General features: G+C 52.4%; 1 protein-coding gene across 2 annotated transcripts; it reads right to left on the reverse strand.

The window, feature by feature from the left end:
* Nucleotides 1-575: 575 nt before the first annotated feature.
* Nucleotides 576-13,469, reverse strand: MRPL21 (mitochondrial ribosomal protein L21). 2 transcript variants are annotated; one of them, XM_020970899.2, is made up of 7 exons: nt 13,295-13,468; nt 10,831-10,888; nt 8,779-8,864; nt 6,641-6,804; nt 2,421-2,473; nt 1,873-1,976; nt 576-699 (listed from the first exon to the last, which is right to left on the reverse strand). In XM_020970899.2, exons 1-7 carry the CDS (start codon nt 13,428-13,430, stop codon nt 635-637), a joined length of 666 nt encoding a protein of 221 aa, XP_020826558.1. In that variant the 5' UTR covers nt 13,431-13,468; the 3' UTR covers nt 576-634. The 2 variants fall into 2 exon arrangements, with proteins under 2 accessions (XP_020826558.1, XP_020826559.1); XM_020970900.2 differs by lacking the exon at nt 1,873-1,976 and having other exon boundaries at nt 13,295-13,469.
* Nucleotides 13,470-13,488: the final 19 nt, after the last annotated feature.

A 13,488-nucleotide genomic window follows, 5' to 3' on the forward strand; every position in this document is an offset into this window, starting at 1 on the left:
TTCCCTCAGCTTAGGGGAGTGTCACACCCCGCCCTGCCCCTCTCGTTTCTTAGCTCTCTGGCCCATCTCTGACAGTTCAGCGTCGGTGCTCTGGGGTCGTGGTCTCTATGGCACTGGAAAGAGGGAGGGTGGATCTGGTGTCAGGACGGGTACTGAAAGCCTGTGCTGGATCCTGGGGTCTGCTAGTGAAGCCTCTCTGCTGGTAGCGTGGGAGGTTGGGGAGGGGTGCCGAGTGAAGAGTCAGTGAACATCAGTTCATTTTTTTAAAACTTCTTTTAGATTCTGGGTCGTCTGAGACCACGGACACAGCTGAAGCTGTTTTATTTGTGGTGCATAATTTCTTTTTTGGAGAAGTCTGAGACGTGGACATCAGAGAAAAATGTCTTGTTGCTCATATGACCCTGAAGTCCCTGTACAAGTCAGGGATCTCTATTTCTAATTGGGCTGGACCATTTCTTGGTTATGTCAAATTACTTTCATATGAAAAGGTTTTATTATACAGAATCAATCCAGAGAACAATTATAACGTCATGCACAAATAACTTAATATTAGGAAGACATCAAACTAGTCCTCATTAAAAAAAAAAACAACCCACAGTTTATTTTCATATTTAGGTAAATTTCAGCCAAACAATCATGACAAACTTGGAGCAATCTCTACAGTGTTTATGCGAAGGATGGTCTGTGGTCTTATAAAAACTGAAAAAGACAGAAAACAGGATTTCAGGGTTTAATCCTCAATTATCCTTATTACTAAAATCAGCTATTCTAGGACAACAGGAGAGTTCTGTTGGACAGCCCCAGAAACAATGATTCCAGACCTTTTTCATTAAAAATGGATGGTTCAGTACTTTTCATGGGGGCTGGAGGTGGCCCTAACATGGCACAATGAGCATGACACCTCGGGGCCTGATCGCTGTGGGCTGCTGTCAATGACACGCACCACTCTGCATAACTTTAAGCAAAGCTGGCCTGAAATAAGCTCAATTACTGGACAAATCCCAGCACAATAGAACAAATGGTCCCTCCAAGGGTGTGGCACAAGGCTGGGCAGCGTGTGACAGGCTGCCCGGCTACTGCCCTGCCGTAGGTCACGTGCTCAAGGACAGCCCAGAACAAAGAGGCCTGTGCTTCAGTACAGCCATGCGTCCTTTTTTCATGAAGGGCCATAATTTCACACATACCATTTGAGGGGTCCTAAACCAAGCCTCCTCTGTATTTGTCTCCAATGAATGGATCCTTGCCTCAGATTCTCTGGTGACGGTGCCTCCAATGGGGCCCAGGCCATGCACCCACTGGGCAGGTCAACCTCCGACACCACTCGACCATAATCACTTCTCATTACTTTGGGTAGGGGTGAATTTAAGCACTGAGGACTCAGAAGGCACGTGAGGCCGAAGGTCCAACCACTGAGAAACAGAGTACTGCAGGGGCCCAACCCACCTCTGCCTGAGGGATGTTGCCCCACCTTGACTAGGACTTGGCAGAGTAAATGACCTTGATGGGTCAGGTTACCCAGGGTGCACCAGCTCAGGAATGTGCCAGGGACCTCCCTCCTGATCTTGGGGGATGGGAGAGGTGAAGGCTAGAATTGCAGCCTTTCCTGAAGGCTCAAGGTTATGGCTGGGGGGCTCTCTCCTCTCTGTATCCCTTATGGATGTTACAGCCTCTTCTCTCAGGGGGGCAGCTGTGGTGTACTAGAAAGAGTACTGGACTTGGAACCAGGACACCTGCGTTTAAAACCAGACTCCAACCCTTTCTGGCTCAAGAAAAGGCTCAGTTCCCTCATCTGTAAAGTGGGAACAATCCTTGTGCAGAACCCACCAGCAGGCGTGAAAAATTCATTGGCAAGTTTCATTTTTTCCAACTTACTTTTCTTTTTTCTGAAATTTTTCCTTTTCTTAAACTTCATATAGACTCTTGGCCACGACTCAGTCTTTTCAATAACTGTGGCTTCTACGCGGACAAGATCCAGTCTACGACACAAGCAAACTGCATTTATCTTTCAGGACTCTTCTAAATTCAGTAATAACCGCCACACCAATGATGATGAAAGCTAGCATCAGCCCATGTCTGCAAGGTTCTCGACAAAGACGACCTCACTGGATCCTCCTCATAACCCCATGAGGCCCACACCCACCTGACAGGGAGCCTCATCGGGGCTGTATGCAGCCCGCCCAAACTTGGGGCCTGGGCAGTCTGTCTACACAGGTGTACACAGAGTCAGCATGGCAAGGAGTGCAAATCCTGGCTCTATCTGACCTTGGGCAGGTCCCTCTGGTTCTCTGGGCCTCGGTTTTCCCACATCTAAAATGACGGGCCTGAGGGCTCTTCCAGGGGTACTGAAGAACCACTGTGTGCATGTGCGGACGAGGACAAACGTGCAACCTTCCCCTCTGGCTCCACAAAGAGCAGCTTACCCAAGGAGCGGCTTTCCAATCAACGTGAAGTCATCAGCCCCGACCAGCAGGACCTGGAAAAGGTTGATGGAAAACTCTCAGTCATCCACTCCCCAGCGACGGGGAGCGGCGACATCGCAAACCTGGCGGCGGCACTCCGTCTCATGCAGATCCTCGAGTACCTGCTCTTCAGCTCGCTGCTCGATCTGTCCGCCAGCAGTAAAAACGCCCTTTCTAGTTGACGCTTTGCTGGCGCAGAAGCCAGAGGCGGCGGTCTCTTTGGCTAGCGGCAGAGAAGCAGGGACGTCCCGGGGACCCCGTGGGGGAGGGGCTCAATGCACGTCTCAGTCAAGGCACTTAGGAGTGAGGTCCCACTTTTTAAAAGGAACTTCTTTTCCTTTTAATAATCGAATCAAGCCAAAATCCATTCTGGCAATTTGTGCCTTCAATGCAAAGGTGGGGAAAGTGAGGATGGGGAGAAAGAGGACAAAAGGTGGTTCAACAAGAAGAAAAGACTCCCCCAAACCCACAGACTCAAAGAAGCCTCCTCCTGCGACGGCATGGGTGCCTTCTTTAGCTTGTTCTGTTTTTGGTGAGGCAGTTGGGGTTAACTTGACTTGCCCAAGATCACACAGCTAGTAAGTGTCAAGCATCTGAGGCCGGATTTGAACTCAGGTCCTCCTGGCCACCAGGCCGGTGCTCTATCCACTGTGCCACCCAGCTGCCCCTAGGCACCTTCTTTAGCAAAGACCTGGGATGGGAGGTGCTGAATGTGACAAGCACCAAGGAATACAACGATAAAGGAGAGAAGAGTGTGTGCGTGTGGGTGCGCTCTGGTAGCACGGGGTCAAGAATGAGCAGGGTTTCATCAAATCAGCAAGCATTTATTAGGCACCCACGATGTGTCAGACACTGTGCTAAGCCCAGGCAGAAACATCCCCTGCCCTCAAGGAGCTCCCAGTTGAATGGGGGAAGCGACCTGCACATGAGCATACATCCACAGGAGATTGTGGCAGAGGGAAGGCGCTAGCCTTCACGGCGGAGCAGAGACAGAACGCCGGGCCTGTCATCCACTCACAGCTCCACCAATGCGCGAGTGTGCCCGTTTTCCCAAAGCCCTCCCAACAACTGCCATCACCCTTTTTAATCACCTTTGCTAATCTGGTAGGGGTGAGGCTGACTCCCAAGGTCGCTTTAATTGCCAGTCGACAGCGATGTGTGGCATGTTTTAATATGGAGGTTGACTGCTTGGGATTCCTTTGAGAACTGCCTCCTCCTGTCCTCGGACCATTTACCCAACTGGGAAACAACTATCATTCTTACGGATTTGAATCACTATCTTGGTAATGAGACTTTCACCAGAGACACCTGCCGCACAGACCCAGCCCCCCTCCAGTTAACGGTTTCCTTTCTAATTTTAACGACAACACTTTCACTTGGGCACAGCCTTGTCACTTTCCTGTCACCAGAACTGCCTGTCTCGCCTCACAGCCACAGAACTGCTCCGCTCTAAACCTCCCTTCTGCCAGACTTCCCGGAATCTCGGGTCCTCGCTCCACCAGCTGGAAATCTCGGGGCTTATCAGACATTTTGCTGCTACATTTGTTACTTGGGCCGGCGCGTGCTGCGACTGTCCCCTGGTTTTCAGCCAGAGAGTCTCAGAGATCCCCACTTTACAGCACAGGTGACATCTGTAATAGCTAGGCTACTTTCCTTCCCACTTTTTTCATCATTCCCCTTGAGAACCATGTCTGTCCTTCTGTTCTTCTAGATGAATTTTGTTATTATTTTTGAATTATTTTAGTATGACACTAAAATAAATTAATTTGGGCAGTATCATCACTTTTATTATATTGGCATGTCCCATGAAGAGCAATGAATGCCTCGCCAATTCTTTAGGTCCGTCTTTATTTCTAGGAAGAGCATTACATAGTTTTTGTGTATGTTTAGGTAGGTAGACTCCCAAAATTTCTTATGCCTTCTGTTTTTAAGTAGAATTTTTCTTTCTAGACCTTGATGTGGGATTTTGTTGGTAAAATGTAGAAAGGTGAATGTTCTGTGTGGGCTTATTTTATATTTTGCTACTGTGTTAAAGTTTTTCTTTTTTTTCTTGCTTTCTGGTGAGGCAATCAGGGTTAAGTGACTTGCTCAGGGTCACACAGCTAGTAAGTGTCAAGTATCCGAGGCTAGATTTGAACTCAGGTCTTCCTGACTCCAGGGCTGGAGCCCTATCCACTTTGCCACCCAGCTGCCCCTGAAGTTATTCTTTCAATTAATTTTTAGTTGACTCGGGTTTTGTTTGAAATAGAAACATTTCAAATAGAAACTCGTCTGTGGAAATCCTATGAAGAATGATTGTGAGCAGCATTATCCAATAAAGCAGAGAGAAGGAATGTAGGGTTGACAAGATGCCGGCTAAACCAGATCATCCCAAGGGCATAGAAGGACGAAAATGGGGGGAGATTGCAAAAAAGAGAAATGGAAAAGATTCACAAAAAACATTTTAAGGTTTAAATTGTAAAAAGGCTCTTTAGAGCAAAGTCTCTCTCGTCCACACATCAGAGGTAAGGAAGGAAACAACCCTCTTTGACGTTCCTCTCACTGATGGTAAGACATCAGGTGAGGCTCGCCAAAAGCCATCCTCGAGAAGGTGACCCAGGAGACCAGTACAGAGTGGAAACCACACTGGCTGACAGAGAATGAGCACAAAAATGGGGTGTGGCCCTCTAATCAGGAATGCTCAGACTCAGGAGCTGAAGCTGGTCAAGGAAGGAAGCCAAGGACAACTAGGAGGGCCTTCTCCAAGTCAGCTTGGGAAAACTGGGGGACTTAAGAAGGAAGGCACTGTGAGCCACAGATGGATGGCAAGATCAGGCCCACGGAGAGAAGGCAGGGCTGCTGAATTCCAATTTTCCTTGTTTTTTCTGCCAAGGACGGAACAAAAATGACTCACTGGAGGCCAACACCCCAGGTGGGCAGGGAAAGAGGACGAGAGCCCCTCCCATCCCCGGCCCAGACAAGATGCCTGAACCACAGCCAGTGACCTCCGGAAGAAGAGGTAAAGGGCACATGGGGGCCCTCCTTCCAGAAAGGGGAGACAAGAGTCTACAACCAAGAGGGCGGCAAGCCTGGCCCGGGCTCCTGGGAAAATGCTGGGATGCCCATGGCGAGGACAAAGGCCTGCCGTGCCGCTGGTCAGCAAGGGCCACAGTGGGCTCTGCTCTGCAAAGGGGAGGCGTTTAACTCAGGAAGACTTGGGCAGGCCCCAGGATTGTCTGCTAGCATCTGACGGGCTTGTATAGGGGAGAACCCCAGAGGCTTGGGAAGAGGCACACAGAGCATGGGGGGAGACACGCAGATCAGGGCCCTGCGCTCACCAACAAGGCCCCTCCTGCTCCGGCCCAGCTGACCCTGCAGTGAGACAGGTTTGGAGCCAGCCCCCTTCACGGCTTAGGGAGGCCTCTCATGGAGCACCCCGGGGGTCTGCGGATGGCCCTATAAAGGTGCACCTTGCTGCCGGGGCAGCGGCACGGAGTCTGGCTGGGCTGGAAGGAGCAGCACACTGTGGGCATGGAAGGACCTGCCGGGCCAAATCCAAGAAGATAACACTGGAAAGGCTGAACGCGCATCTCTAGTCACCAAACGCTTACAAAGGGGAAAGCCTGACCTGCCGGGAAGGTCATGCTCTGCTCTGGGCTCCCTGCTTCAACAAGGTTTTTAATAAGACAGTTACTGTGCCTGAGGAAGGATAAGCAGGATGGTGAAGGGCCACAGGGCCACGCCACAGGAGGACATACTGAAGGACCGGGGGACGTTAAGCTCAGAGGAGACGCTGTGTGACTGGATGCCCGCATCCGAAGGGTATTTGTAGGGGAGATGCCCCAGGGAGACACAGCCTGCACCAGCTCCCACAAGCTCTGCAGCCGCAGTCACGGACAGCGAGGCAGGAAAGCTCTCCCCCAGAGTCCTGGGCCCGAGAGGGGGAGGCAGGACTTAGCGATGCCCCAAAGTGCAACGGGCTGCTGCCACAGGTAGTGAGCTCCCCGTCTTTCCAGGTCTCAGCCTCTGCACCTCCTTCTGTAGCTGAAGCAGCCTGGCTCCAGTACGAGGGGCCCAGCGGCCGAGAGATGCCATGAGGCATGGAGGGGATGGAGAAGGGGAGCCTCTGGAACAGACAGGCTCTGTAAAGCCTGGGGTAAAGCCAGGTTCTCCTGGCCTAGGTTGCCAGTCCCTGCACTCACCTTCTCCATTCGAATCCTTTCTCCGCATCTGGCCTCCAAGGTGTTCTCAATCAGAATCAGGTCCCCGTCGGTCACCTTCCACTGCCGGCTGGCAAAGTGGACCACCGCGAAGAGCCGGCCGTGCTGTCTGGTGGCGATCAGTTCGTTCACCCTCTGGAGAACCTCTGAAAATTAATGAACAGAGGTGTGGAGCCCCAGTCGGGCCTCAGGGAGCAGATGCCGTGGCGCGCCCCTGGGAAGTGCGGCGTTGAAGTTAAAGCTTCTAACAGTGATAGTGACAATGACAACGCTAAGAAGGCCAGCGTTTTACAAACACGATCTTGTTATAACCTCACAACCTCCTTGGGAGGCAGATGCCGTGAGGATCCTCATTTTATAGATGAAGAAACTGAGGCTGGCTAAGTCCGAGTGACTTGCCTAGGGTCCCACAGTTAGTATCTCTCTATGGCTGGATTTGAACTCGGGTCTTCCCAACCCCAGGTCTGGTGTTCTGGTGGGCACTGTGCCATGTGGAGACCCTTCTTTCTGAAAATGAAGACAAGGCCTAGGTGCTGGTCTCCGATCATTCACAGCAATCCCTCTAATACCTCAGCCCATGCACATGGGCTCTGCGGCCCCTCCCGTACTTCTGTTGCACCACCATCACAGGCCACCAGGAGGCGCCAGCACGAACCCAGCGTTGGGCCCGCTGGGGGACTCCAGGCAAGTCACTTCACCACTGCTGCCTCAGTTTCTTCAACTGCAAAATGGTAACCTTCCTCGCTGGGTTGTTGTATATGAGATGTCTGTCACAGTGCTTACTTAGCACAATGCCTGGCACACACGGGCCACTTACTACTCCCCCTCCCATTATTTTCTTTTTTTTCCTTTTAAGGTGAGGCATTTGGGGTTAAGTGACTTGCCCAGAGTCACACTGCTAGTGAGTATCATGTGTCTGAGGCTGGATCTGAACTCAGGTCCTCGCTGGTGCTCCCTGCACTGTGCCCACCTGCCCCTCATCCTCATCATTTTAATGGAAACTTGAGCAACTGTCAGCAGGGAGAAAACAGCATGTCCATTAAACGAACCCCAGCCACGAATCAAGCTGGGAGGTCATTGTAGAGACTCTGAACTGCGGACGAAAGCCCAGATTTTGCCGGAATCTCTTCATGATTCTCAAGAAACCTGCAACTGCGGATTCAGGTCTTTCAGGACTAAACGCAGCCATTCCGGAGCCGGTGTCGCCCCCAAGGGGCGCCTCTGACTCCAGCAGCCCCTCTTCCTCTTGCCTGGGGGTGGCAAGCACAGGGCTGAGCCCCAGGGGGCAAGACCTAGGACCCAAGACGGGTCCCTAGGGAGCCTCGGGTAAGTCACTGGCTTTCCGAACGCCTCACCGGCCTCATCTCTGAAAGGAGGGCATGGGATTAGACCACAGCTTCCAAAGGATTGCAGAGGAAACCAAAAATTAGTGAGAATAAAGAGGTAGATCCTCAAAACCCTATTCACCAGCTACATTCTTGCCTGGAAGTTTCTCCTTCCTTACCTTCGCCTCTTGGCTTCTGCCACATTCCTAAGAAAATCCTGCCTTCTGTAAGAAGCCTTTCCTGACCCCCAGCAGTGCTGGCACCTTCCCGCCATGGGGGATTTCCGATTCTGATCCCATCTATGACTCATCTGTACACAGCTGCCTGCAGGTGTCTCCCACATTAGACTGGGAGCTCCCAGAGGGCAGGGATTGGCTTTTGCCTTTCTTTGCATCTCCAGCACTGTGCCTGGCACATAGCAGGTGCTTAAATGTTTGCTGACTTGACTGAAAACTATCATGAAGCCTGGACTCGACCTTCACACCCCCTGAATCAGATGATCCATCTCTACTCTGCATGTTTCTGAGTCTTTTGCTTCTCAATTTCTAGTGAGAAATTTGATTATTAAGAATGTCCATGTAAATTTTTTTTTACACACTGAGAATGGTCTGGCTTTCCTGTGGACATGGGTGGATCATTCATGATATGTAGACTGCAACGAAAACGTGACCAGCGTCATTTGTATTTTCTGAAGGAAATGAGCAAAGCTTAGGTGAGTCTGGACGCTGCTCTGACTGGAAATCAGAAAGCCTCATGTAGGAGGGAAGGAGTCTGCCTGATAACGGAGACATTTACCTTGGTGATGCCTGGTCTCTTGCTTGGGATCTGGCAGTACGACTTTAGGCCATGGCGGTGAAGTCAATGACATCTTAGGGAGGACCCTGTGGAAGACATTTGCTGTGAGGTTGACGTAGGTTCCTGCCTTGAGAAACTAAGCATGTACAAAAGCAGACAATTTTTTAGAGACTGAATGTGAATTAAAGGCCACCCTGGGCTATGCTGCCCAAAGCCAAAGCAAGCTGCGAATCTGAACTCATTAGAAATGTGACAACATCTGTGACGGGGTGTGAGGAGTGGGGGGTGGGGACAAACAGGAAGAGAAGGGGAGGGGGAGAGAGGGAAGGGGAAAGGGGGAAAAGAACCCAAGGGCTGGGAGGGTACATGAATTCTACAGACATTCCTCTACATGTTCTTCTCTTGCTCTCATGCAGAGGCATCACCCTGGGCCCTGCATCACTCCTGTGTGACTTGAGCCATATTATTTAACCAAATAAAATGCAATAAAACAGAAAATACCACATCCTAAAATAAAGCCAATGTGTAGCAGGGACCCTTCGGCACGGGTTAGTGGCCCCTGGTGCTACCACACCAGCAGGACTCCTCCATCCATGGATGCTCCTACCCATCTGCTTACCTAGAAATAAGTGTTTCTTATTTCCTAAGGGGAGCACGAGGTGAGGGGGTGACCTTTACGTCCCCAGCATCCCCACTGGCATAGCTTCAGCTGGACCTCAGCACGATGGGGAGGAGTAAATGGAGTCTATTTCCACAGCGGCTAAGGGCTAAAGCTGCTAGAAGCTTGGGGGGCACAGAAGGCCGGGACCTCAGGTCAAGGATATGACGACCCACCTGGTAGCTTTAGGAACCACAGGACTGTTCTGACATCACACCTCCCCAATTCAATAAATCTTGTGGCTCCCCATGGCTACGCAAATCAAGCAGAACTATTCCCAGCTGGACCCCATGGGATCTGTGCAGCCTGACTCCACGGGCATCCCCTTTGTGCTCCCTGGGGTCTGGCTGGCTCCTCCTCTCTGAGGAGCAGTCCCCATTTCTGCCCCAAAGATCACCCCCCTCCTCATGTCCACCTTTGAATCTCTGGTGTCCTTCACGTCTGTGTTCATCATTCTACACTGAGGGTGTGTGTGTGTGAACTTAGGACAGATAAATGTCTTTTAGAAAATATTCAGATACTATTTCAACATAACTGGTTTCCTCTGCATTTTGTTGGATGCATTAAAAAACCTGATTCTTCCACCACTAGCTGTGTGACCCTGGGCAAGTCACTTAACCCCACTGCCTTAAAAGAAAACAAAAAACAAACGCACAAGAAAAACCTGATTCTCCACCAAAGAGACAGCAGAGAGAAGGTAAGCGTCTTATGCTGTCCCACTTTATCTTCTCTCTAACCTGACATGCACATGTTACTTCCCTCAGGACAGTGGGATTGGCTCTCCTCCTGCCAGACGGAGCATGCCTCTGACCGTGGCGGCTCGAGGCTCTGTCCCGGACCCTCCTCTCCCCCCACATCACATCGCTTGGAGCTCATCAGCCACCCTGACTAATGACCATCTCTCCTCAGATGATTCTTGAGTCTCTTTATCCAGACCTAACCTCCTCTCGACTCCCGGTCTCGCATTACTGCCCACTGGACACCTTGACCTGCATGCCCTATCAACATCTGAAACTCAACTTCTCTGAATACAGAGGAGAGGACCAAACCAAGGAAATTCCCACAATCAGGAGGGACTCGTTTGTTTTCTCGGCTTCTCAAGCAGTCAATGCAGCATTACCCCTTCACAGGAGCTGTTGGTCCCAAGGATGGTGGCATCTTTACGGGCTCAGAGCCAGAGCTAGAAATACAACGTGTCCCCACCCAGGCAGAACTCACTACTCTCTTTCTTTCCATGGTTTTTTCTGTATTTTCCTCCAGATGGCTAAGGAGACAGAGCACCAGATGAATGTCTAGGGAAAAATCAGGTAATTCTGCGCACCTGAAGACACGCACATGCTTTTACAAATAGTCCCTGAAGACAGATCAACAGAACCCCAGACTCTCTACATTACCTTTCCTGAGCAGAAGTGCTCTGAGAACTGTGACTTTGAAAAGCAGGCCAAAGATGAACTAAAAGGAAAAAAACAGAATTACTGGTTAGAAAAGACAATCCCACAACACTGACAGGCTCACAGGGCTAGGAGCAGGAAGGAAGGCAATGGCTGGGATGGGGGGTGAAGGGTCGGCTCTGACTTGGCCACGGTGCCCTGGCAGAAGGACCGCAGCTGGGATCAGAACCCACTCGTCCAGCTCGGCTCCTAGACTTGCACGTGGTAAGAATCTGACCAACATCGGTGGAGGTGAGCGCTGCGGCCCAGGCCTCTCAGCTCTCTGAACTCCCCTGCCACCGCTGGTGGGTCTTACCAAGCCTTCCACTGCTCGTCTCTAGCTCGTCTAGGGAAGATTTTGCTAATACTTGCTCCCAGGACCTTCCCGTCCATCATTTTAAAACACATAAAAATTCACGTCTTTGTTTTTTAAATACTGTCACTGTTCTCCAATGAAAAGCCTTCGGAGAGTCAGGGCCAGGCCCTGGCCAAACTCATGTCTGAAGGTGGAGGCAGCCACCGGCTCAAAGGCACACAGGGGCTCTCTGCTGCTGCAGAACGACTGAGAAACCACAAATACATACTGTCGTCTGGGCTTTTATTCACCTTGCTGAACATTTCCCAACGACACTTTATCTAGTTCCTGCACCCGGTGAGCTGGCAGTGAGTCTCACACCTCTGCCACGTGGCGCACACAGGCGGTGCCAAATGGTTAAGCATTTATTATTGCCGCTAACACTTGTTTTCTCTCCAAACAGTAGGTTCCAAGAGGGCATAGTCTATGTCTATAAATTAATACACCACTGATTAAGCCCCTACAATGCGCTGGGAAGACAGACAAAAACCAAATATCCCCTGACTTTGAGGAGCTTAAAACCCCCAGATTTTTATTGTTTTTTTTTTTTTAAACTCTGAACCTTCCTCATTCCCCCCTTTCCATTCCTCAGGACAAACAACTTTTCTTTTTAATATCAAGAAGAAAAGAAGAAGAAATTTCAGCACAACTGATCACACCCCCAACTGAATCTGATGTGAGGTGCGGGGGTCCACGCCTACGCCCCGACCTTTGCCCAAGCCTCTGGGGCGATCTCACCCACAGGTTTCCTTTCCTTGCTTGTCTAAGAGACCTCTGGCCCAGGGGTCGGCCCATCCTCACTCTCACCTTCGCTCCATTTGCTGGGACCCTCCCATAACATGTGGGACGGGGGTGGAATGGCTGATTGCATTCCTGGAATGGAGCCTCCCAAGTGAGGAAGAGAACACCAAGGACCACAGTCTGGGCCAGGGGTGGGGAGCCTGCGGCCTCAAGGCCACACGTGGCTCTACAGGTCCTCATGTGCGGCCCCAGAACAAATCCCCTTTGTTACAGGATTTGTCTGCACAACCTGGACTCAGTCAAAAGGCCTCAGGTTCCCCACCCCTGGGCCGCCACCCACCGGCGCGGGCGGCTCACTCCGGTCTCAGGACACTGCGCCGGTGGAGCCTCAGGCGCCTTTGGGCTCTACTTCCTTGGAGACCTCCCGGAAAAGGTGCTTTGCTGCTTTCCATGCCAAACGGCAGGTGAAGCTCTGGGGGCCGGGGGCCACGCTCTCTGGAAAGGAAGAGGCCAAGGACCAGGCCTGACGGGGAAGCCTGGGGGGACGGGACATCTGCAGGGTGCAGGGCAAAGAGGCTGCACTGGGAGTCCCAGGCCCCGAGTTCGAATCCTGCCTGTCCTATCTGCTGGCTGGCCCCCCTTTCCTGCTCGTTAGGATGAGTCAGACTCCCGCCAGCTCTACCCCCAGGACCAGGAATCCGAAGACGGGAGGGAGCGGTGACCCCCTCGTCCACTCCGTGAGCCGGCCGGGACCTTGGCTCCCCTCGGCCTGAAGCAAACAGTCTGCTCCTTCTGTCTCTGCAGTGGCCCCGTCCCTCCCTCTCCCTGTACTGGCCCCCGATGCTTCTCCCACCGCCGGTCCTTTGCGCACGGCCAGGGATGCTCCGCCCCCCCCCACCCCCGACGCTCCCGAGTTACCGCAGAGGCAGGGACCCCGGGTCTCGGCAGCTGGCCTGGCATACAGCAGGCGCCTCATAAAAACCTGAGGAACCCACCCCGACCCTGTCAGTAGCAGCGAAGGAACCTCGGGTTTAGGAGGCCTTGGAAAAGAGGGGTGGGGGCGGGGAGTCAGTGACTGTGCACGGATTGAGCCCCTACTGTGTGAAGGGCACTGTCCCCGCGCCTCAGTTTCCCTGTCTGGAGGACTGGGGCTCAATCAGCGCTTGTCAATCGACCGTCGACACAGAGGGAAACTGAGGCAAGCCGCGACACGAGAGGGGGCGCCCAAGGTCAACGGGTCAGGGGTTGGAGCCGGGACGCTGATGTCCTCGGTGGACTGAAGAGGAAACTGAGGCAGGCAGGGCTTGGCGGAGGACTCCAAGTTTTTCTCACCCGTTCCTGGGTTCGCCCCTAGTCCCGCCGCTGCCCCGGGGGATGCCGGGAAGCGGAGGCCGCCGGCAGCGGGGAAGAGGCGCCTCCGAACCAGGGCCCCCACAGCGGCCCGAGCCGCCGCCGCCGCCGCTGCCATACCGCTCCCGCTTCCGCTTCCGCTTCCGCTCCCGCCGGCCGCCCCAGAAGCGGAAGCC

Source organism: Phascolarctos cinereus, unplaced genomic scaffold (assembly GCF_003287225.1).
Source record: "Phascolarctos cinereus isolate Bilbo 61053 unplaced genomic scaffold, phaCin_HiC Scaffold_9;HRSCAF=440, whole genome shotgun sequence".
NCBI classification, from domain to species: Eukaryota; Metazoa; Chordata; class Mammalia; order Diprotodontia; family Phascolarctidae; genus Phascolarctos; species Phascolarctos cinereus.